Raw genomic sequence first — 24,236 nt, forward strand, 5'->3', positions numbered from 1 at the left:
GTAAGTTTGTCTGTCCATCTGTTTGTCTTAGCCCATGGGTGAGATCCGATTCGCCTGAACTAAACCGAGTTTTCCTCGGCCAGGCGACTCCGAACACAAGCCTTATATTTGTGGGGACGCCGACCACGCCGCCTTCCCACTAGATGGCTCAGAAGACTACCTGCTCCTGGCCTGCGACGGCTTCTGGGACACAGTGAGTCCAGACGAGGCGGTGCGCGTAGTCAGCGACCACCTCCAGGAGAACGCCGGCGACACCGCCATGGTTGCCCACAAGCTGGTGGCCTCGGCCCGAGACGCTGGTTCTAGCGACAACATCACAGTCATAGCAGTCTTCCTGCGGGACCCCCGCGCCCCTCCGGCACCCGCCAGCGCAGAGGAGGATGAGGACCAGGTTGAGGTCCCGGTGGAAGAGGAGCCCGCCGCTGAGGCTGAACCGGAGGAGCCGGAAGAAGAGGAGGAAGAAGAGCAGGAGGAGGCGGGCAGGGCAGAGCGAGGTGGCGAGGGGGGCAGTGCGGCAGACAACGGAGGCAAAAGTCGCGGCGGCTGGCCGCTGCAGCAGTGCTCAGCCCCTGCTGACCTGGCCTACGAAGACCGGACCGACTCCTTCACGGACAGAACCAGTCTCAGCCTGATGGGGCCCGGGCCTGGGAGCCGCCTCCCCTGCCTGCGAGGGTGGCGCAGGTCCAGCCGCATTCTCACAGACCAGACCGGCTGCCCTTTCAGGCGAATTCGAAGGCCGGCTCGCAGGTCTGGCGACCTCAGGTGGCACCGTCGACTGGCTGAGCCCCCGGCTTTGTTGCCCTTCAACGCCTTCTGGAGGCCTGAAGCAGACCGTCCTCGATTTTTCGACGACGCCGTCATCTGATGCCAACTGCAGGCCAAACACGGAAACGCTGCCTACTCATTAAAGCTCCTTCAATGCATTGTTTTTTTTTTCAGTTTTAGTTTCAATAGTTGTGGCTCCTGCGTTTGTAAACGTGACAATTAACTGGTTGTGTGTGTCCAAAACAACAAAAGTAGATAAAATAGTCACCGTGTCAGCCAGCACCAAACACAAGCTTCGCTCCAAAGTATATCACATCATTGTGAAGCTATTAGGTGTTTTCCACACATTTTGCTTACTAGACTCTCAGCTATTTTAAACACTTAATCTATATCTTTACTTGGACTGTGGATTCTTGCTGAATGTTCTGATTTGTTGTCATTTTGTCACCACTGAGCAAAGTTGAATATTCATCTTGGGATGTCGCCTGCCTTGTCGCTCTCCTTTGATTTCAATCAGCAAAATAATGGAGGCGAAACCAACAGTGCTTCTAGTGGCAACCAGCAAGTGGTGTGCTTTATTTTACAGAGGACTGACAAAGTATTAACTATTAAGTAATTGGTACATACCCACCAACACTACCGTTTTTAAGTGTTCTAGAGTACCGCTTTTCTCACCTTAAAATCGCGTACGTTTTTTTCTTAATTTGCGGCTTTTTAAAATTTAAATCTTGAAATTAGTATTTTAGTCTACAGCTGCTTTATTTTGAAACGAGTCTTTGTGGGAGAATAAACCACTTCCCCGATCGCCCTGGATTTCTGTTTTGGTCATAGCTCCACTTTCGGTTTTACTCAAGCACGTTTTTTTTTTTGACATTGTGGAGACGAATTGTTTCGTGCATAAAAATATTGTGGGATAAAATCTACCCTTTTTTTAATGTTAAAAGGTATGCATGTGTATTCCTATACTCTTAAGCATTCCAACATTTGCGAACAAACTCCTACCACAAGACCAGACATTTTATTAAAAGTGTCAAATGACCATTTTCACATTGATTCCCCAAATTTGTGCAACATTTTTTCTGGCATCAGTACTATTGTTCCGTCTCCTGTCGTTGACCTGGCACATTATCTGTTCGCGGCTATTCTGCAAAGAAGAGCACTTAAACGGCGGATTAGGGACGATTAGCGGTCACTTAACTGATTAGATGTGGTGTCTTTCTTTCCTCTATGCGGATTTAGTACCCACCTCACCAAGTGTAAATGTGTCAATTTTGGGGAGAGGACAAAAGGGAACGTTGGTTTCTATTCCAGGTGACATTGTGGATGCTTTGAAAGCCACTGAACGCGTGATGTGCCTTCCTTCCAAGCCTTTGCCCCAGTAAACGTACAAGAACGTCATTCTCCAGTTTGTTTTTGTGCCACTTTTTCAAAGAGCAGTTATCTTTGGACTTTGGACTAGCATCATGACTGGAAAACCCACTAGCTTAAAAAAAATATATATATACAGAGCGGTTCAAGTGTATAATTTGTTTTGCATTCACAGAAGAAAAACCTGGCTGAAATTTTCCTAATGAGTGTCTCGTGGCAACTCGACTTGCTATTTGTATGAAAAGCTAGCTTAGATCAAAACAAGATCATTCGTCAGGGTTTTTCTATTCTTTCTTGTTAAATGAGAAGTTATCCAACTAAAGTAAAGGTGGGAACCTTGCTCGCAAGCTAGCTTGAGGTTTTCAAATCTAAAAATACAACTTTAATTCATTTTGGGGCAGGGAATGGATTAATAAATTTTTATGGAATTTGGATTTACTTATTATATTTTTGTTTTATAAAATAGACATTTGACTTCTTAAGTTTAAATACAGTGGGGCTAATCGATACTACACAGCTACTAGAATTTTTACACCTAGGGATGTATCAAAAGTTTCACGTTCACATTATTTTATTTCTATGTAAATGACAACAACACAGAAACAATCCAAAACAAGGACTTGTCGGGCTTGTGTCTTAAGTTCTCAATATTTTTTTTCTTTGGTGTCAGTCCTCGAGTAGGAATGACACAGAATCGGTATCAATAATAATCAAGCAATGTTCCATCTTTGGAGTGTCAGATGCAATACCTGTGTTGCTTTGTTTAGAATGTTTTATTTCTAACCTTTTTATTGTCTCTGAAATGTGGCTGTGCCATTTGTCAGTCAACCTTTCCTGCTGCTTTGTAAAGTTCACATCATCACCAATGATCACTTTTTGTGATGTGATCAGCATATCTGCAGTTTTATCCGCCTTAAGTCACATTTTGCCATTCAAACGGGAGTATGGAAGACTAAAAAAAAAAAACTGGCGTCGTTGTGTTTTCACTTTTATTTTGGTGACCCTTCTGCTCTCTGGTGCAACCTAATGATGAAGAGAAGCATCTTCTATTAAAATAACTTCAGCGTGATAAAATCAAAGATTCTTTAGGAGAAGCAGCAGGAAATGGGCTAGGAACCAGATTTCGGGGTTTTAGCAGGCACCGAAGAGTCATGGGAAGGGCCCACACCCTCAACTTTTCTATTTTTTTTTAAGCGCTTTGGGAAGTCTTCAATGAAAAGCTCTATAAATGCAGATCATTTCATTTTTACGAGCAGTATCTCACTATTAGTTTCTAGCGTTTTTTTTTCAAAGCTCAAAGCATCTTGCAATAATGGTTGTCTTTGAATTATTTACCAATTCTTTATGAATTTACCAGTAAATGATGTTTTGAATTCTCTACCAAATGAACAATACTGCTAAAATACCAACATTATGTCAAAGTCATGTGCTGTTTAAAATTGGAAAAAATGTTTCATGCTTAATCATTCATGAATATAAAAATGAGCAGTATTGAACAACACGCGCCTCTAATAACGTTGTCATTAACTGATGGAAGTAGTTTGTGATTGTTTTCAATTCTAACAAATGTAATATAAAGTTGCAGTTATTATTTGCCGTTTCCTTATCTGCTGCCACTGATGAACAAAAACATTATTTGGTGAAGCCAGCGCACCATCTACTGTTACAGTTTGGGTAGGGCAAATTACCTTGACACGGCGTTTACTTTCCACCGGTGTCCTATTGTAAAACCGATTTCAAGTGTAATGGCTGCAATAAAATAGGGGGGGGGGGAGGTCATTTATGTTTTAATGGTATCTTTAAAAAAATACGATTTGGGGAGGGAACAGGGTGACGGAACCGCTCACTATCGATGTAAAAAGTTCCAACAATGACCCAAAATGGGCAAAACTGGTACTCAACCTTCATTGTATTCTATACGAACGAGGTAATGGTATTTATTTTTATACGTTCGTACGCATTGCGCGGTACGAATAGAAATAAAACGAACCTTAACCACAATAACGTACAGAAAACGTGTATCTTATCATAAATACCCAAAAACGTATGACTAAAAGACGTACCTAAACAACCGTAAATAAACGATGGTATTATAAGTGTTTCTAAACGACCACAAATACCCAAAATATGACAAACGTGTACCTAAATTATAAATGCCCAATGTGTGACTAAACAACCATAAATGCCGAAACGAAAAGTATGTCAAAAAAAGTGTACTTAAACAACCTTAAAAAACAGGAGGTAATTCGAAAACGTACCTAAGATGTTAATACCCGAAAGTATGACTGAAACGTGTACCTATAAATCAATAAATGTCCACAGTATGAATGAAAAGTGTACCGAAACATTAAATTGTGTTGATGAAAATGTAAACGTAAAAAGAAAACAATTTTAAACATTTACAGCACCTTCAGGTTTGATAGCAAACTGGTACACTCATCCCGTATTTCGAAGTAATTTCCTTCAATTCGACTGTTTTCCTCTTTTCCTTACATTTTAGTGATATATTTTGAGTCGTTAATTTCGAGAATAGAAAGCAACAAAATGCTCTAAATAACGAGTTCTACATACCTGTTGCTAGGCTGGCGATCTGCCTCAAAATTATGCTACATGATTGGCCAAAATGGCGGCTCATCTCAGTCGGCCTCGCGTACAGGTGTGTTCGGGTTTGCTCGAATTCCATTTTTCCGTCGGAATACCGAAGCAAACAGTAGTCTTCTTTTTTGGTCAAATACTGATTTATTCGAAAACAGAATGGCGAGGGTACCGCGATATCAAAGTATTGACGTGAAAGATGACCAAGGATTTTGTGTCGATGGAATTATCTCGCAGCACTTTTCATTGTTCACATTTTTCTTAAATGTGCAATGTTGCACGGAAAAGCTTTTGTCTTCACTCTCTGTAAGCAATAATGCGCCAGGGAACATAAAAAAAATACTCCGGGGTTTACTTGTGGACATAATAAACACCCCCCTCGTGACCACGTCCAGTATTCAAAAATAACCCATGTATGACGTGTGCTCCTTTAATATATAAAGTAAATACATGTGTACTGTAATTGGTGACTATCTTGTACATAAAGACTCGAACAACTCCAGACTCATTGTATTTTTGGCGGGCTGGCTATTTTACTATTTGTTGTGTGTAAAAAAAAAAAACCCGCAGATGTGCCATTGCTAAAAGATGAATTTTATTATGTGAAAACCAGCAAAACATTTCAACAAGTCAGTGCATTGAAGGAAATATTTAAAAGAAAAGTGAAAATAAAGACTTCCCTTGGCTCAAGAAAATTTGCAGACATTAGGCCAACATGACCAACTTTTAAACAGTTGTCATTATTCAAAATAATTTTAAAATGAATTATGGCTCGAAGCACAAAAAGTAACAGATGCTTGTAAAGTGCTGTAAAAGATAATTTTGCAGCCTGAAATTTCTACATTTCCAGTGTGTGATAACGACATCCCTCAAAAATGAAACGCAACACAATCTTACACTTTAGTATTTGAAATCTTTCTAGCTTAACGATCAAAAAATGGAATGTTGTTTCTGAAATGTTAATTGAAATCATGCAGCTGTTTAGAAAACATAAGGTGTGTCCTTCACCTGTCAGTCATATCTTCAGAGAGCGACTCCCCTTGAAGGGAGAAAAAAAGAAATAAGTCAGTTATTTGCACAGAATGCTAGACAAAAACATCTTACATTTGATCCACAACTAGCCAGCCTAGTTTAAAGGGGAAAAAAATGATGTCTGCAACCATAAATGGGACTGATCAACTGGTAAAAAAAAAGAATTTGAGAGCCATCTGTGTCAATGGCAGTGAATGAGTTAATGCAACTACCTTAAATTCCGGACTACAAGCCGCTTCTTACTACATTTTTAAACACTGCAGCCTACAATGCGGTGCAGCTTGTTTTTTCGCTCAAGAGTGTAAGCAGCAACTTTGGAAGCGCGCCTGGACCTTCTTGCGGATCTCCACAGATGCGATGCCTGTCGGGGCCCCGCGCTGACGTTTCCCGTCCCCGTCCAACATGGGGCCTAGCAGCTGGTTTAGAGCTGATGCAGACTGCAATCCGACCGTTTCATTAAACAAAGCATTGCGAGGGCTGTAGGCGGATGTTGATATCATTTCTGCCCAGTGCTTTGAATGTCAAAGTGAAGAAAATTCTATGAAGCATCGGTAAATGGCGGGATTACCTGTCAGGGTTTGTACTTACACTTATACACTTTTTGAGGCCTTTCAAAATGATTTTTTTTAGACAAAAACAGTAGTGTTTCTACCACAAATTTGCGCATACAGCTTTTAATCTGGCGAGTTTTGTAGTCCAGATTTTACGGTAATAGTGCAACTTTTTTCAAGAGTTGGCTAATATTCCAAAACTCTGAACAAGGTGATGCATCTACAGTGTCCTTGTTGGATCCTTTACCTGTACAAGGAGGAGTCTGGTCGTAGTGCAGGTTGGCGCTGTGCAGGCCGCCCTCGTCCTCTGTGTCGCTTTCACTGCTTGTGCCCACTGATGCCACCAGCACGGCGGGAGCCGGTTCTGCTAAAAGAGAAATTTGGTTCATTTCTGTTTTTTTTAGTACAAATGTATTTCTTGGATGATTTAATTTTTCAACCTTCAAAGAGACGATTGAAGATTTTTGGTGGTTGCTAGCAACATAAAATTCAACAGTAGCTCCAAAATGTCTAAAGGAATAATTCATAGTTCATAACAATTGCTGGTCTTCTGACTACTCAGCTAGGAGTCGAAAAAAATGCCGGAATGGCCAAGGTTTTATGTTGAACACAAATACAATAATCCCCCACTCTTTACTATTTGCGGTTTCAATACCTGGCCGATATTCATCATTGTGTTCTGCATTCTGATTGGCTAAACCAGGGGTAAGCAACCCCAAATGTTCAAAGAGCCATATTGGACCAAAAAACAAATTTGTCCAAAGCCTCAAAAAATTAAAAGCCTTTTATAAACCTTACAATGAATGCAATGCATGCTGTGTTAGCTATGATAGCCAACTATCAAAATGACCAAGTTTGGGGGGGTGAGAAAAAGAGAGAAAGAGAGAGAGTAAAGCGGAGGAGAAATTCAGCAGAGTACTAATTGTTGCTTGTGAACTCGTACTAGCTCCTCGTTGAAATGTAATATCTATTCCATCCTTTTTTTTTTTGCACTGGAAAACGTAAGTGTTTGTGTCTTGTTTGTCCCCCTACAGAAACTATATTTAATACAAATATTTTCCTCCCCAATTTTTTTCAATGTGTAAACGTTTTTGGAAAAGTGTCAGGGAGCCGCTCGGCAGAGCTTAAGATTTTAATCAGGAGCGCTGCTGCCAACACCCCGGCTAAACGGTCGCTTCAGAAATTGGGTAAGGGCGTCTTTCATTAAATACATTTTATTAGCTGTTTTTTTTTCGTCAAAAGCTGCAGCCAATAATAATGCAACAAAGAGTAACTACAGTGGAACCTCAGTTTTCGAACGCCTCTCAGTTCGAACAAATCGGTTCTCGACCAAAAATTGAGAAATTCTTGCCTCGCTTTTCGTTCAAAAAATCGGAGTTCGAACGCCGGTACGCTAGGGGCGATGCTGAGCGGCGTACGGGTGTAGATTGCCCCCACCCCTCGTGAAGAACTGTTGTCACGTGACCGCGCACTTTTTTTGCTTTCGTTTTTAATATCGGTGAACGGAGTGTTTTAACCCCTAATTATGCCTCGGAAGAAGGTCGGGGCAAGCAGCAAAGTTGCTACAGGTGAAAAAAGAGGAGTAGTGCGTACAACTATTGGATTTAAGAAAGAAATAATAGCAAAATATGAAGATGTGCAAGTTTCCCTACTTTCGAGGGAACAGAGCATGGCTTCTGCAGACCACCACAAAGGTAAGAAATCCTATTCATAAATCTTTTCTTTATCCTTTAACCGCTCACCACTTGTTGTGGAGACCCCGGTGTTAAATGACGTGTAAACGACCTGATTTTTTTATTTTTACACGTTCATGTTAGCGTAATCTTTCGTACGGAAGATTACGCTAACGCGAACGTACGATTAGCCTGCGTTAGCTTCATGTTTACGGTCATGGTAAACATTTAGGGTGTTGGAACGGATTCAAACGATTTTACATTACTTTTAATGGGAAAAACGATTTTCGGTGATTGACCAAATCGGTTTTCGAACAGGGTTCTGGAACGGATTATGGTCGAGAACCGAGGTTCCACTGTATTTCAATGCTACACACCTGCACCATACTGTCCTTCAATGGACTGAGGCTGTAATGAAGCTCCATTCAGTGAGGAGCAACCGGCACTTCTTGAGCTTTCCGACTCAGAGTTCATCACAGACGCCCTGCAAAATGCCAAGAAGGGAAGCAAGAAAATTTCACGCAATTTCTACATGATGAGAGTCGCACCCCAGGCTCCTGGTGTTGCAGTTGTAACTGGATCCCGCCAAAGAGGAGAACAGCAGCTGTTTGGAGGTTGCCTGCTCTGCTGAGGCCGGAGCACTGTCCGCCACTTTTGCTCTTTCTGCAGGACACAAAATAATGGTAGTTTATTTGAGGGAGTGATCCATGAAAATTGGGTGGAGCAGAGGTCGGCAAAGCTACGTTTAAGACTAAACTTGAAGCGGGGCTTTGAGGTGGTATGTTTCAATTAAAATCAGTGTGGTTAGCATGGGCAGTTGCCTCTCAGGCGGTGCAACTGTCATGTTGGAAACAAGGATTCCTGCCCACCGAGGGTACAATAAGGGGTGAAACAAACCACACTCTTTTACTAATGACTTAGCACGCGGAATGAGGAGAGGTTTTGCGGTAAATGTTACGATCGCCATGAGAGTGTCATGTTGCTATTAACATGTCTGCCTCACTGTTCAGAGTTTCCGCGTTCAATTCCAGCTACCGGCCTACTATTGTGTTTTTCCCATGTCCTTGGGCAGTTGGGTTTCCTCCCACATTCCAAGGACAGCCCAGCACTCCCTTGTTAGGATAAGCCATCTGCGTCAAACATGCATTCAATGGGACGAATCAGGCCCGCAAAGGGATCTAATAAAGCCCGCAAGAGAAGCGCAAGAGAGCTGCCGGTTGAAATATGTCCACTTGATGTTGCTAAACCCAAGCGCCACTCACAATGACACTGTAGTTGTATTTCAAGTCAAGTTTACTTGTAAAGCCCTTAGGAACAATAAGTCTCAAAGTGCTGTACAGACTACAGACTATTAATACACCATCCCCTGATCAAAATCCTACATTAGGGCAAAGAAAAACCCAAAACCTCAGCAAGTGGAAATATAGAAACCTTGAAATGGGACCGCACATGAGGTAATCTCTCTTCCAGGATGACCAGGCTGTAAAGGATGTTGCAAGGGTAAGGTTTTTTCATTTTTCTCATGCTGAAATTTTGAGCTTTTCCTTGTCCTCATGTAGGTTTTAGATCAGGGTAAGGTGTAATAATAGTCTGTAGTTTGCAATAATCTTGTGGTTTGTGCAGCCCTTTGAGACTCCTTGTGATTAAGGGCCATGCAAATGAACATGACTTGACTTGACATTCAATACACAGACATCATCAACATGCAATTCAAGTCATTCATAAACTAAAGAACAGAAGTGTTGTTTAAACCTAGATTTAAACAGTTCCACTGATGTTGCAGATTGAATCTCAGAGGGCAGACCATTCCACCCCCACTCCCTGTTATTATTATCACAACATTAATTGCTGTTATTATTATCATTAATACTAGTTCAGACACAGTAAAAACATGTTCAACGCTTCCCTTGGGTCAGGCCATAAAAATATTGTCAAAAATGAACCGGTCAGTGGTACAGAAAAGGTTGCCGACCACTGGGGTAGTGTATCAAAATGTTCCAATCTACCCACCGTCTTCGGAGGTCAATGGACACTGAGCTGCGTCGGCTCCTCTCGAGTCATTCTCAGTCTGCTCCAAACTCCTGTGAGCGCCAGCAGGAACGTTTTTGCTTTCTGCCAAGGTGGGTGGGCATTTATGTCCTTTGAAAAGCAGACACGTCAGCGTGGAATGACAAGTCTGTGCAATTCTTTTGGCAAACATTTCCCAGATTAAGATTTTGAGAAGAGAAATGTCAGTAAAAAAAAACAAGGGCAAAAATAAAGTAGTGAGCCACATGTTATAAGCGTGTTAGGACACAGAGGTGCAGAAGGAATATAAGAGCAAATATAATTGGATCGAAGGCCTAGTTCTCAATTGGCTGTTCAGTTCCTTGCTAGACTTCCACGGTCAACGGTCTACGGCTATCCTTTACATTTATAACCAGTGACCTTTTTTCATATTTAGGTATGACCCATCTATTGATGCTTTTATCTGAAAAGAGCAGTGTATGACATATTGCAGTGTGAAATATTTGCAAATACAGATTGAGGTAGGCAATTTTCTAGCCTGAAGCCCAGCTCAGACTAAGCATTGTAAAAGTGACAAATAGGTGCGGCCATAAGTTAATATCTTTCAGGACGACCAAATTACTCCCCACAATGCCCTTCTCTTCATTCAGTTCAGAACAACATAATCACTACCCACTATGCCTTTTACGTGATCCGGCTCAAAATCTTGTGCGCTTCATAAAGTATTTTGCGTCCTTTGGCTGTTCCACAGACTGGTTTAATATTTGAAAATATTCTCGCGTCCCAGCCCATGATATTATCAACAATTTGTTACCGTTATCGTAAAAATAGTGTGATGATGAGATCAGACCTAATGCCTTTCCATCTATCGTCTGTATCCCTAGTTGTCTAGTGCAGTTGTTCTCAACTAGTTGCTTGGGACCTAAAAGTGGGTTTTCAGTGGGTCGAGGGCACTTGCCTTGGCAAAATTCTACTGAGAAAAGATAAAAATGATTGAGGATTATTTAAACTCCTTAAAAATAGATTGCAATAATTCCCTGCAAAAGACAGGTAAAGTTTGTTTAAACTTGTTGAGCACAGACAAATGCAAATTCAGTGAAGAATACATGCTTTATGGATATTATATTTAAAACAAAGCTGCTGAAGTGAAGCATTTGGATTTCATTAAAGAATGTACAGACGCTCCCCCTACGAACATTCGACTTATGCAAAACGGTGAATACGATGATTTTTTTTCGGGATGTCAAAAAATATTGGGACATTGCTGTAAGTGAGATTTTGCTTCTTTCTGCCCCGTGGCACTGTGAGAGGTCACCCAGCGTCCACACCGAAGAAGAAATCCGGCTTCTACTTCCTGGTTCGTGTGCAATCATAACAACGTGTACTGTATCGCTAGCGCACGAAGAACTTTTGACGTTTTGATCGTTTAATCTCTCGTGGTTGGTGTAAAGTGTAATGAACGAGGCTAGCCGTTTATTTTCAAACGAAAGTTGAATATGATGCGGTTGAGGAAATGGTCGGAACACTTTTTTTCGGCCACTTTTTACCACAAAGGAGGACCTCTTGACGCGCAGGTCCCAAAAGCAAGTAAAACTTCCATTTATCTTAATAGAGCATATTATTTTATCAAATGCATATTTTTTTAGTACATAACAATACAGGTTACTTATACAAGTATTAAACATACTTATATAAACTATAAACATACAATTATATAGCACAGAAGCAACTTACAAATAAATTCAACTTACGAACGATCGTCCGGAACCTAACTCGTTCGTAGGTCGAGCAGGGTCTGTGTGTGTTTATTAATTGACCACTAGATGTCACTGTATTGTGTAGTGCAACCAGAAATGAGTGCTGAAAAGCACAAGAAATAATATAACCTATAGAGGGTCAAAGTGACAAAACCGTAACATTATTTCTTGTTTTGTTTTGGGGGTAGCCGTAGAAGCAAGATGACCAACAATGATGTCAGCTCCCTCAAGGTTAACCTTATGTTATGTACTACATGCATTTTTGCTTATTATTTTAAGTATTTAAGTGACATGTTTTTACCACTAGAAGGTGCTAAATAATACACATTGAACTTTTAAAGGAAATATTACTCACGCAAATATATTTTTATTTAGGCTGCAATCTTTTCATTCAGTATTTTTATTTCATTGATTTGGGTCGTGGCTTGTAAGTAGGGTGGGATGGATCAAAAAGTTGGATCTGTTTTGGTTAGGGTTACTTTAACTGGATTACTTTGTTACTTTTGGATTACTCCAATACCAAATATGCTAATAAAAGACAAAATAAACTAAATATGAATAAAATTACTAAATTTTGTGCGGGCTTGGAGAGTAACGGAATACATGGAACGGCAAAAATGATGTTGGCAAGCTGTTTGGATTTATTTTCATTTTGTTTCTGTCGCATTTTATGTTAGTTTTGCCGGAGATCAAAGCCAGGAGAGAAAGCTTACCACGTGTTGTGAGTCATAATTGTATTCATATTTAGTTTCTTTTGTCTTTTATTAGCATATTTGGTATTGGAGTAATCCAAAAGTAATTGAAAGTAATCCAGTTAAAGTAACCCTACCCAACCCTGTACATTTATACATATATGTATATATAAAATAAATATCACCAGACAATACAAATTTGATGTAATCGATAAAAGTGATGTATCCTCCAGTTAGAATAAAACAAAACCTGGACATACATAGTCGTCCATGGCAGTGAACGAGTTCACTTCCTTGTACGACTACCAGAGACGGTAAGTTAAGCATGAAATTTCACCTTTGCGCTTGGGCTGTTTGAGAAATGCATACCAAAAATAGTCACTCTATCGCACCTGTCTCATTAGGAATGTTTTTAACTCCTGTCTCATTACAGGTAGTCACTTTCAGAATTATCTCGCGTGATCACGAGGATCCCGAGTGACAAGATGCTCTGGCGGTCGTACGGGAACCATAGAACTGCAATTTGGTTCATTTTATTTTGTCCACCGACTGCCACAGAGGGGTGCTTCAAGCATGGGATGATTAATACCAGTGTAGTCGCAAGGAACACCAGAAACAAACCTTACTGAGAAGACTTGGCTGGACCAAAGACAACTCCAAGTGGTGTGGTTGAGGCCAAATTAATACTGTTGAACCTGGCAGAAGTGGTAGGAGACGCCCTAGAGGCATAGATGTACTCCAGGGATACCCTATTCAAGGCGGCCCATGAAGTGGCGACGGCCCTAGTAGAATGTCAGTGAACCCCTGAATGCAGGGCATGACCAGCAGTCGCAAAGGACCGGCAATTGGCGTCCACAATTCAGTGGGACAGGCGATGTCTAGACGAGCTACCATAACAAACAAAAGGTTAACGTGCAAGCCCCTGTGGTCTGATAAGGTGTGAGCCGGAAAGAACCTTGGTGTTGAGGGCAGCATTTAGCCACAAGACACCAGCACGGTCCAAGTGCCGCCGCAGGCAGGCGGGGCTAATAGACAAGGCGTGAAGCTTGCCAACGTCCTTAGCAGAAGCCAAGGCAAGAAATAGCATGGCCTTATCGGAAGGTCAGCCCCTGCAAGTGGCTCTAAGCGAAGCCGACATAGAACTTCTAGCGCACCAGGAGGGACGCAAGCAAGAGCACGGCGATTAAGCCCCCAAGGGTCCCTGAGAAAGAAAGACACTAGGTTGTGGCTCCCCACAGAAACACCATCAACCTTATTGGTCGAGCTGAAATAGCAGTCACATATCCTCATCAAGGAGGGACTGCAGGAAATCCAAAACGACGGGCACTGAGCAGGAAACGGTGTCCAGATCACAGCCTCCCATATCTTGGCGTAAACAACTTCCACCTGTTGTCTTACTGCAGCATAGTAGGTGGCGCCCTGGGATCAAGAATGGTGTGCCTGACCCAGCTGGCACAGTAACTCAAGGCTGACATGCGGAGCCAGAGAAAGCCCAAAAGGCAGCACCGGAAACTGCCAGTGTAAGCAAACCGAAGATAACGCCAAGGAGCGATAGGGACGTGAAAGTAGTCAGCCTTGAGGTCCACAGAGGTAAAACAGAGAGCCGTTGCCTTGTCTCATGAACCCTAATAGTATGCTCACGTACACCCAGGGACGCAGAGCCTAAAAGCTCCCCTGGCTCCAGGAGAACCCTATGAAGAGCCCCCCTTGAGGCCTCTGACAGAGGAGACTGCGGCAGGCACACCGAGCAGCGGGCCTGTACCAAGAAGAGTGATGGCGAAAGCCTGGAGGGCTGCGTCACAAAACAGGAGAGCGGCATCAACTCCATCATAACGCAGGGAGCAAGACAAAGCCAGGAGATGGGTCAAGGAGTTCCCAATCTTGGCAGCACGTGCGCCGGAGCCGTAGGCGCTGGTGAAAAGGCCATCTGTCATCGACACTGCAGGCAGGAGCACTGAAAAGCCGAACCAAGGGTCTGCTCAGGTGAGACAATCAGGAAAGCAATGAACAGCTCCACATCAGGCATGCGGCCCAAACCAGCCCCAGCTGCATGCCAGCCAAAGCACGGTCATTGGTCTAAAGGCGGGCGAAGGCCCTAGAATCCCTCCAGCAGGAATGCAGCTCCCGCATAAAGTCATCACATAAATGGACAACAAGCAGGGTTGGGCCGTCTGTGCCCAAAAAAGGCCGTTTCAGGGGCTAAAACAGCCTGCAGAGTCTGCAAGCGACCAACTTCAGAAGCAAGCTGGCCGCTAGCAACAACCCACACCTAAGGTGGGTCGCTGACAGCTAGTGGCCGCATAGGCACGCTGCTTACAAGGCCTGGCATAAGAGGGTCGCCTCGTGTTGCGTCAGGCTGACAGCCCCCAAAGGGCGGAGCCGGAAGGGCCAGCGAGAGCATCGTTAGCCTCGAGACAATCAAAGCAGAGCTCCCCCAGAACGTTGTTGGGCACAAAAAAGGAGCCAAGGTCGACACAGCACAGGACGCAAAGAAGACAAAAGAATGTGGCCGTAGTCTTGATGGAAAAAAAACAAAAGGCTGGTCGCTCAAAAAACACGTGCTGAGCAAGCTGGCTAACACAGAACCAGCAAACGACGGCAGCGGTCATGGCAGGTATGCGAGGCTGGCCGATGTAGACTATTAGCCAGGCTAGCCCCGATGCTGATGGAAAGCTAGCCGGACAATATCTAATCAACCGCAAGACGGGGCAAAAAACAAACAAAAGGCCACACTCGACAACCCAGAGAGGCAAAGGCGTGCCAGAATCAAGCCGCAACGGTGACAGGCAAGCAAACCCTACGCAGCCTTTTAAGATGGCGAAAAAAACCACAAAAACACAGATTTCTGAAAGCGAAAGATAGCAGTAGGCACTCGCTACGCGAGAAGATAAAAGGTGACTCACCTGTAATGAGATGGGAATTTATAGACATTCCTGATGAGAAAGTTGCAACGGAGTGACGAATTTTGGTATGCATTTCTTGAACTGCGCATGTGGGAAGGTGAAATTCCGTGCTTAAAGCACTGCCTCTGGAGGTCGGTAGGGACAATATTCAAACACTTTTTCCCATTTCTCCAGTACCACTAAGAAATCCGGTGTAAATTTTGTATTTTGCAGATCCACAAATATAATTGTGAATTACATATGTGATTTTTAATCTTGGGCTCGCATTTATCAAGACATGATTTTTAGATCTTGAGTAAATTGCGGATATATTTGTTGATTGAACAATATTTTTAAGGCAAATATCTCTTCATAAAGGGGCAGCACGGCGGCGCAGTGGTTAGCGCTTGTGCGGCACAGTTCATGTCATGGGAACCTGTCGTGGGTTCAAATCCAGCTCCAGACTTCCTGTGCGGAGTTTGTATGTTCTCCCCGTGCTTGCGTGGGTTTCCTCCGGGCACTCCGGTTTCCTCCCACATTCCAAAAACATGCATTTCAGGTGAATTGGCCGGTCCAAATTGTCCCTAGGTGTGAATGAGCGAATGCGTTGTCTGTCCCTGTGTGCCCTGCAATTGGCTGGCAACCAGTTCAGGGTGTCCCCTGCCCACTGCCTGGAGATGGCTGGGATGGGCTCCAGCCCCCCCGCGACCCTAATGAGGATAAGCGGTATGGCTGATGAGATGAGATGAGATGAGATCTCTTCATAAAGGTGTTTGGTAAAATGACGGTGATATGTAGCTTACATTTTCAATTGCGGGACATTCTTTCCATTACAATTTGGGACTGGGAAACGCTACCTGAATTTTTTGCATGGCCCATAAAGAATTTCCATGATTGAGCAGAAATCCTAGCACTAATAAATATTTCATAGTGCATACACCTGTCCTCTAGAATGCCCCCCCGTAGGGGGTGTAGGGCAATGCCATATAAACTAATGCCAGCTGTTAATATTCCCAAAGAAAGACCACCAGAGAGCAGTGTTGGCATCATTTGTAAGTAGACTTGTTTATTTTTTCTTGATTAAATGCATGGTCTATCGAGTCAGACAATTTCAAGCATTTAAAAGCATGTCACCCAAATTTCAAGCACTTTCGAGACCTTAAAAACTTAACATTAAAATTCAAGCATTTTCAAGGATTTCAAGCACCCGTATGAACCCAGTTCAAAACATTGTAAACAAAACATTTTCAGACCTCTTACCTGGACCTGGCCTGGACATGACTGCAGCTTCCCACCTGAGCAGTTCCACCTCGCCGGGGTTGCGCCTTTCTGTCGGCTCGTCGTCAGCACTATGAGAGGGCCCCTCGTCGACGCCGCAGACTCCTGAAGGGCCCGGTCTAGACTCGGCTGCCACTCGGGCCTCCAGCATCTTGCTCTTGACGTCGTATATCTTGCTGTGAACCTCGGCCATCTGCAACTTCAAGCGGAGGAGGGCTGCCGAGTCTGGGGGGGAGCGGCGCACTACCTGACTGAATTGCTCCTGGTCCTTCCTAAACGGTATGCTGGCTGGAAGCAACAGACGCAAGAGAGCACTTCATTAAGAACGATAGCAGTGCTGTGATCAAGTTTTTGAATGAAAACTTATTTCAGGACATTTTTCCCAGCAGTATTAAAACTAGGGCTGCAATGATTAGTCGACGTTGTTGACAAAAGTCAGTAATAGAACTAGTTGACAATAAATTCCATTGCCGACTGATGTCGCCAGGCACCATTTTCCAACAGAGTGAGGCATTTTGACATGAATACAAACTCTGCTGAGAATCACTCTCTGTCTCGTGCTGTAACATAGAACTGACGGCGTCAAAAACAAGTATACGTTTGGGGGATTTTTAGCCTGGATATGGCATAGAAAAAGGCTGCTTGCAAGTTTGCAAACAGACCTTGTCTATCATGGCAGTACCATGGTAATGTTCGATTATTTAAGGAGAACTGTCAGAAAGTTGAACTAAACAGAGCCAGACTTGCCAAGATTCAAGTAACATTCAAGCCGATACGGTTTTGATGGCATACATTTTATAAGCAAAATTTTGCTGAAGGAGAGTTTGGGTGTTATATACACTTGTGAAGAACACAATGTCATGGCTCTCTTGAGTGTCCAATTTTTCCTACAACTCTGACTTTTTCTCTGATAAAGTGATTGGAACAGATAGTTCTTTGTCACAAAAAACATTCATGAGGTTTGTTTCTCTTATGATTTTATTATGGGTGTACAGAAAAAGTGATCAAATCTGCTGGGTCAAAAATATTCATACAGCAACACAAATTAGCAATTTTGGTGAATAGGAAAAAGTTATGTCAGTGAAATGATCTTCATAGCATGGCCTCTTAACCTTGTGAGTGATTATGAGTGACTACGGCTGGTGACTTCTCCGAGGCCACATAAATAGGGCTCATTGGATGCAAACGCCCACAAACGCTACGATGGGAGAATCAAAGAAGCTCAGCATGGAACTGAAAAAGCGAATCATTGACTTGAACAAGTCAGGAAAGTCATTTAGAGTCATCAAAAAGCAGCTGCAGGTCCCAAGAGCAACAGTGCAAAAAATTGTTTGTAGGCATAAAAGTGCATAGCACTGTTTTGGCACTGTTTTGTCACTGCCACGATCAGAAAGAAAACGCAAGCTTTAACCTGCTGCTAAGAGAAAATTGGTCAGGACGGTGAAGATTCAACAGAGCATCACCAAAAAGCAGATCTGACAAGAATTAGAAGCTGCTGGAACACATGTGTCAGTATCCACAGTCAAGCGTGTTTTGCATCTCCATGGACTGAGAGGCTGCCGTGCAAGAAGGAAGCCCTTGCTCCAAAAGCGGCACCTTAAGGCTCGACTGTAATTTGCTGCTGATCACATGGACAAAGATAAGACCTTCTGGAGGAAAGTTCTGTGGTCAGACGATACAAAAATTGAGCTAATTGGCCACAATGTCCAGCAATAGGTTTGGAGGAGAAAAGGTAAGGCCTTTAACCCCAAGTATGCCATGCCTACCGTCAAGCATGGTGGTGGTAGTATGCTGTGGGGCTGTTCTGCTGCCAATGGAACTGGTGCTCTACAGAGAGTAAATGGGATAATGAAGAGGGGCAATTAGCTTCAAATTCTTCAAGATAACCTAAAGTCATCAGCCCGAAGATTGGGTTTTGGGCGCAGTTGGGTGTTCCAAGACAATGACCCCAAACACACATCAATAGTGGTAATGGAATAACTTAATTTAGGCTAGAATTAAGGTTTAGGAATGGCCTTCCCAAAGTCCTGACTTAAATCTCATTGAGAACTTTTGGACAAGGCTGAAGACAAAAATCCATGTCAGAAACCCATCAAATTTAACTGAAGTGCACCAATTCTGTCGAGAGTAGTGGTCAAAGATTCAACCAGAAGCTTGCCAGAAACATGTGGATGGCTACCAAAAGTGTCTAATGGAAGTGAAAATGGCCAACGGAAATGTTACCAAATATTCGCGCTGCCGTGTGTATATTTTTGACCCAGCAGATTTGATCACTTTTTCTGTTTACCCACAATAAAGTCATAAAAGAACCAAGCCTCATGAATAATTTTTGTGACAAAGAACTTTCTGTTCCAATAACTCTATCGGAGAAAAATCAAGAGTTGTAGAAATAACTGAAAACTCAAGCGCGCCATGAATTTATGTTATTCACAAGTGTATGTAAACTTTTGACCACAACTGTATGTTATGGCAATGAATGAGTTAAAAAGCTGATCTAGCAGAGCCTAACATAGATTGGACACCTTGGCCTTGAAGCACGGGCCCCAGCGGCCGAGTTTGAAGATTCCAGAGTGAGTGCACGGCATGTTGCTCATTGAGATCCAGCAGCTGGATCAGAATGGAAGGGTCGATGCCAAGAAGGCTGCTGCTGGAGGAATCCCCGCTGGCTGTGGAAGACGCCCCGCCTTTTCCACCAGCTGGTTGGCCAATGGTGGAGCTGAGAAGGGCGGAGCGCAGACAAGAACTGGGGCCCCCTGAAAATCAGCCGCAAGATTTGTCTGATTAAAAGGGTATATTACACTATGAATTTACTGAATTTGCTGCAACATTAGGTGTGGAATTATAACTACAGTAAGGGGCATGGTGGCACTAAAAGTAAATAGGTATCATATTTGTGCATCAATTGATCAGTTAAAATGTATTGCTGATCACAATTGCAATAATTGGATGCAACGAGGATTGAACCAGGATCGTAAGAGGGAGAGCACTGGCTCTTATCCACTTTACTCCGAGAGATACAGATGAAAGGAAAGGTATTAGGTCTTCTCATCATCACACTATTTTTAGTCACGGTACCACATTGTTGAATATATTAATATCAATGAATATTGATGAATATTAATGAAGAATATTGTCAGACATTAAACTGGTCTTTGGTACAGCAAAGGTTGAGGACCACTGAAATACAATATTGTATCGCCAACTCACAAGTATTCACAAAAAGCACAACATTCTGAACTGAGTGAGGAGAAAGGCATTAAGGGAGGTAATTTAGTCATCATGTAATGTGTAAACGCATTGCTGCATGTATTAAAAACGTTTGTCACTCACAATGTTTGGTTTGAAATGCGAAATAAAAAAAAAAATTATCCCAACATTTTAAAGCCCAGGTGTGAAATATTTGACCACTATATGGCACTGTTGTCTAATGCGAACAATAAACAGTTTATAACAGCACAACGTAATAGAGGGTTTCCACGCAAAGTTACAGATTCCATTATGTAAAACAAACGCAAAATTTTTAACCTTAGATTTTTTTCTAAAATTAACATTGGTGTGATCTTTCATGCATTTTTCCTAGTATTCAGATCAATGTTCTTTTTAACTGAATGAAAGTTTTTTTGTACCAGTAAGAGGCACTAAATATCATACGGTCACTTTGATCACTTTCTGTTATCTTATTTCCCCAATATATCTGGTACTGTGACTAAAAATAGTGTGATAAGGAGAAAAACTTAATGCCTTTTTATTCATGGTGTGAATACCTAATGGTCTATTGGGTAGGACCCAGCGATATATTCGCCACAATCTAGGCTTGATTCCTAATGAATCCAATGGTAGTGAATTGTGAACAACTATTCATGTCCACAGTGGGCATGGTGGGTAGGATTTGATGTTCTTGCAATTGCATTCCGATTCGATTCCCGTTCCCATTATTGATATGCAACTGTGGACAGCAATTCAAATTATCGGTATGTCTATCAGTTTTGCACATCGAGAAGCTGATATTTTAAAGAGCTCAAGCTCAGTGAGGTTGGATGGAAAGAGTTTGTGAACAGCAGTTTTCAGTTCTCTTCACAGATTCTCAATTGGATTGAGGTCTGGACTTTGACTTGGCCATTCTAACACCTTGATGTTTTTTTGGTGAACCATTCCATTGTAGCTTTTGCTTTATGTTTTGGATCATTGTCTTGTGGCCAGACAAATCTCCGTTCCAGTCACAGGTATTTTGTGGACTCCATCAGGTTTTTCTTCCAGAATGGTCCTGCATTTGGCTCCATCCATCTTCCCATCAATTTTAACCATCTTCCCTGTCCCTGCTGAAAACAAGCAGGCCCAAACCATGATGCTGCCACCACCATGTTTGACTGTGGGGAGGGTGTGTTGAGGGTGATGAGCTGTGCTGCTTTTACGCCAAACATAATGTCTTGCATTGTTGCCAAAAAGTTCTATTTTTGTCTCATCTGACCAGAGCACCTTCTTTCACATGTTTGGTGTGTCTCCCAGGTGGCTTTTGGCAAACCTTAAACAACACTTTTTATGGATATCATTAACAAATGGCTTCCTTTTTGCCTCTCTTCCAAAGCCAGATTTGTGCAGTATACAACTGGATGTTGTCCTATGGACAGATGCTCCCAACTCAGATGTAGACCTCTGCAGTTAATCCAGTGATCACATGCCTCTTGGCTGCATCTCTGATCAGTTTTCTCATTGTATGAGCTGAAAGTTTAGGGGGACGGCCCGATCTTGGTAGATTTGCAGTGGTCTGATAATCCTTCGATTTCAATATTATTGCTTGCACAGTGCTCCTCGGGATGTTTAAAGCTTGGGAAATCTTTTTGTATCCAAATCCAGCTTTAAACTTCTCAACAACAGTATCTCGGACCTGCCCGGTGTGTTCCTCGTTCTTCATGATGCTCTCTGTGCTTTAAACAGACCTCTGAGACTATCAAAGTGCAGGTGCATTCATACAGAGACTTGATTACACATAGGTGGATTCCATTTATCATCGTTAGTCATTTAGATCGACATTGAATCATTCAGAGATCCTCACTGAACTTCTGGACAGACTTCGCTGCACTGAAAGTAAAGGGGCTAAATAATTTTGCACACCCACTTTTTTTTTTTTTTTTTGTTAAAAAAGTTTAAAATATCAAATAAAGTGTGTTCCACTTCATGATTGTGTCCCACATATTGTTGATGCCTCACAAGAAATTACAGTTTTATATCTTCATCTTTCAAGTCTGAAATGTGGCAAAGGGTCACAAAATTCAAGGGGGCCAAATAGTTTAGCAAGCCACTGTAAGGCGCACGTTCAAATTTCTGACCAATATGGGGGTTGGCAAGCTTTAAAGCAGGGGTGTCAAGGTGAAATGGATGGAGAGCCAAATAAAAAAAATGACAACAAGCCAGGGCCAGACAGATCAATTTTTGAAAATAAAAAATGTGCTAATGCTAGTTGCTAGTGTTGTGCTTGTTGCAGTTAGCGATCCCTAAAGCAATGATAGAGAATACCTAAGCTATCAGCTAACGGCTAAAGCTAAATACTACAGATTAATATATATATTAGTAGGTAGGGCACGCCCGCTTGAGTGGCGTGGCTTCTGCAGGCCTGGGCTAGTTGGGTCAAATGATCAGTATCTACCAGTACATGTGGACGGGGCATAATAAGATCAAAGAAAATGCAAAATCATTGTGTTGCCTATGGATGCACTCCACACGCTCCCCTCGAGCTGGAATAGCTAGAACAACCTTCTATAGGGGAAAAATGTTATTGACTTAATTTTTGTCATTCTTTAGTCTTGTTGAAAGCCTTATTACCGCAATAGTCCTGGGTGCATGCTTTGTCAGGGAGGAAATTGGCACATTGAATGTCTTTTCACCTGAGGAGACACTCGGGACACCCAATTTGGCATTGCCAAACACTAAAAATAAGGCTGCACCACATCGCCACACTCAATTCTATTGATTCACAAGGTAGAAGTACCAGTACAGAAAAAGAAAAAATCTTATGAAATTGTTCTCTTACAAGGTCTTTAGAACAGTTTTATAGTTTTAACCCTTCATGTGGCAAGTGACCTGAACTGTTAATGATCACTTCAGGAGTCATTAAACGAGATGAATAACTTCTTTTAACTTCATGAGCTTTCGTTTTTAAAATATTTGGATGCATACACAATTTTTTTGAGGCCCACGCAAGTTCCTATATATGGTTATGTATATCAATGCGTGTTTACAGTATATAGACACACACACACATACAGTGCATCCGGAAAGTATTCACAGCGCTTCACTTTTTCCACATTTTGTTATGTTACAGCCTCATTCCAAATTGTATTAATTTAATCTCTTATCTCAAAATTCTACACAAAATACTCCATTATGACAATGTGAAAAAGTTTTTTTTACTTTTTTTGAATTTATTAAAAATAGAAAACTAAGAAATTACATTTACATAAGTATTCACAGCATTTGCTTAATCATTTGTTGATCCATCTTTGGCAGCAAATACAGCCTCAAGTCTTTTTGAATATGATCCCACAAGTTTAGCACGCCTATCTTTAGGCAGTTTTGCCCATTCTTCTTTGCAATAAGTGTCAAGCTCAATCAGGTTGGATGGGAGACGTTTGTGCACAGCCATTTTCAGATCTCTCCAGAGATGTTCGATCGGATTCAAGTCTGGACTCTGGCTGGGCCACTCCAGGACATTCACGGAGTGGTTCTGAAGCCAGTCTTTTGAGATCTTGGCTGTGTGCTTTGGGTCGTTGTCCTGCTGAAAAATGAACCTTCGCCCCAGCCTGAGGTCAAGAGCGCTCTAGAGCAGGTTTTTATCCAGGATATCTCTATATATTGCTGCATTCATTTTTCCTTCTATCCTGACTAGTCTGCCAGTTCCTGCTGCTGAAAAACATCCCAACAGCATGATGCTGCCACCACCATGCTTCACTGCAGGGATGGTATTGGCCTGGTGATGAGCGGTGCCTGGTTTCCTCCAAACATGGCGCCTGGCATTCACACCAAAGAGTTCAATCTTTGTCTCGTCAGACCAGATAATTTTGTTTCACATGGTCTGAGAGTCATTCAGGTGCTTTTGGCAAATTCCAGACAGGCTTCCATGTTCCTTTTACTGAGGAGTGGCTTTCGTCCGGCCACTCTACCATACAGGCCTGATTGGTGGATTGCTGCAGAGATGGTTGTCCTTCTGGAAGGCTCTCCTCTCTCCATAGAGGAACGGGTTCTTGGTCACCTCCCTGATTAAGGCCCTTCTTCCCCGATCGCTCAGTTTAGAAGGTCGGCCAGCTCTAGGAAGAGTCCCGGTGGTTCCAAATGTCTTCCATTTGCGAATAATGGAGGCCACTGTGCTAATTGGGACCTTCAAAGCAGCAGAAATTTTTCTGTATCCTTCCCCAGATTTGTGCCTCAAGACAATCCTGTCTCGCAGGTCTACCGACAGTTCTTTTTACTTCATGCTTGGTGTTTGTGCTCTGACATGCACACTCAACTGTGGGACCTTATATAGACAGGTGTGTGCCTTTCCAAATCATGTCCAATCAACTGAATTTACTGCAGGTGGACTCCAATTAAGCTGTAGAAAGATCTCAAGGATGATCAGTGGAAAAAAGATGCACCTGAGCTC

The 24,236-nt window shown here is 42.5% G+C and overlaps 2 protein-coding genes across 3 annotated transcripts in view; one reads left to right on the forward strand and one right to left on the reverse strand.

Moving 5' to 3' along the window:
• ppm1e (protein phosphatase, Mg2+/Mn2+ dependent, 1E) overlaps nucleotides 1–5,226 on the forward strand; it is a 44,723-nt gene extending 39,497 nt beyond the window's left edge. The window contains exon 7 of the mRNA XM_088320513.1: nucleotides 84–5,226. Coding sequence (XP_088176639.1) covers nucleotides 84–865 — 782 coding nt within the window. The 3' untranslated portion in view covers nucleotides 866–5,226. The remainder of the gene's footprint in view (nucleotides 1–83) is intronic.
• A 75-nt stretch (nucleotides 5,227–5,301) lies between these two features.
• trim37 (tripartite motif containing 37) overlaps nucleotides 5,302–24,236 on the reverse strand; it is a 44,139-nt gene continuing 25,204 nt past the window's right edge. Inside the window, exons 19-25 of one of the 2 annotated variants that reach the window (XM_088320512.1) lie at nucleotides 19,123–19,353; nucleotides 16,583–16,888; nucleotides 9,995–10,123; nucleotides 8,533–8,647; nucleotides 8,362–8,468; nucleotides 6,559–6,675; nucleotides 5,302–5,767 (exon numbers count right to left, since the gene is read on the reverse strand). In XM_088320512.1, coding sequence (XP_088176638.1) covers nucleotides 5,733–5,767; nucleotides 6,559–6,675; nucleotides 8,362–8,468; nucleotides 8,533–8,647; nucleotides 9,995–10,123; nucleotides 16,583–16,888; nucleotides 19,123–19,353 — 1,040 coding nt within the window. In that variant the 3' untranslated portion in view covers nucleotides 5,302–5,732. Of the gene's footprint in view, nucleotides 5,768–6,558; nucleotides 6,679–8,361; nucleotides 8,469–8,532; nucleotides 8,648–9,994; nucleotides 10,124–16,582; nucleotides 16,889–19,122; nucleotides 19,354–24,236 lie in introns of both variants that reach the window. The other variant, XM_088320511.1, reaches the window with a different exon arrangement.

The sequence above is a fragment of the Urocampus carinirostris genome, chromosome 17 (genome assembly GCF_059441175.1).
Source record: "Urocampus carinirostris isolate Australia breed hairy pipefish chromosome 17, RoL_Ucar_1.0, whole genome shotgun sequence".
NCBI lineage: Eukaryota > Metazoa > Chordata > Actinopteri > Syngnathiformes > Syngnathidae > Urocampus > Urocampus carinirostris.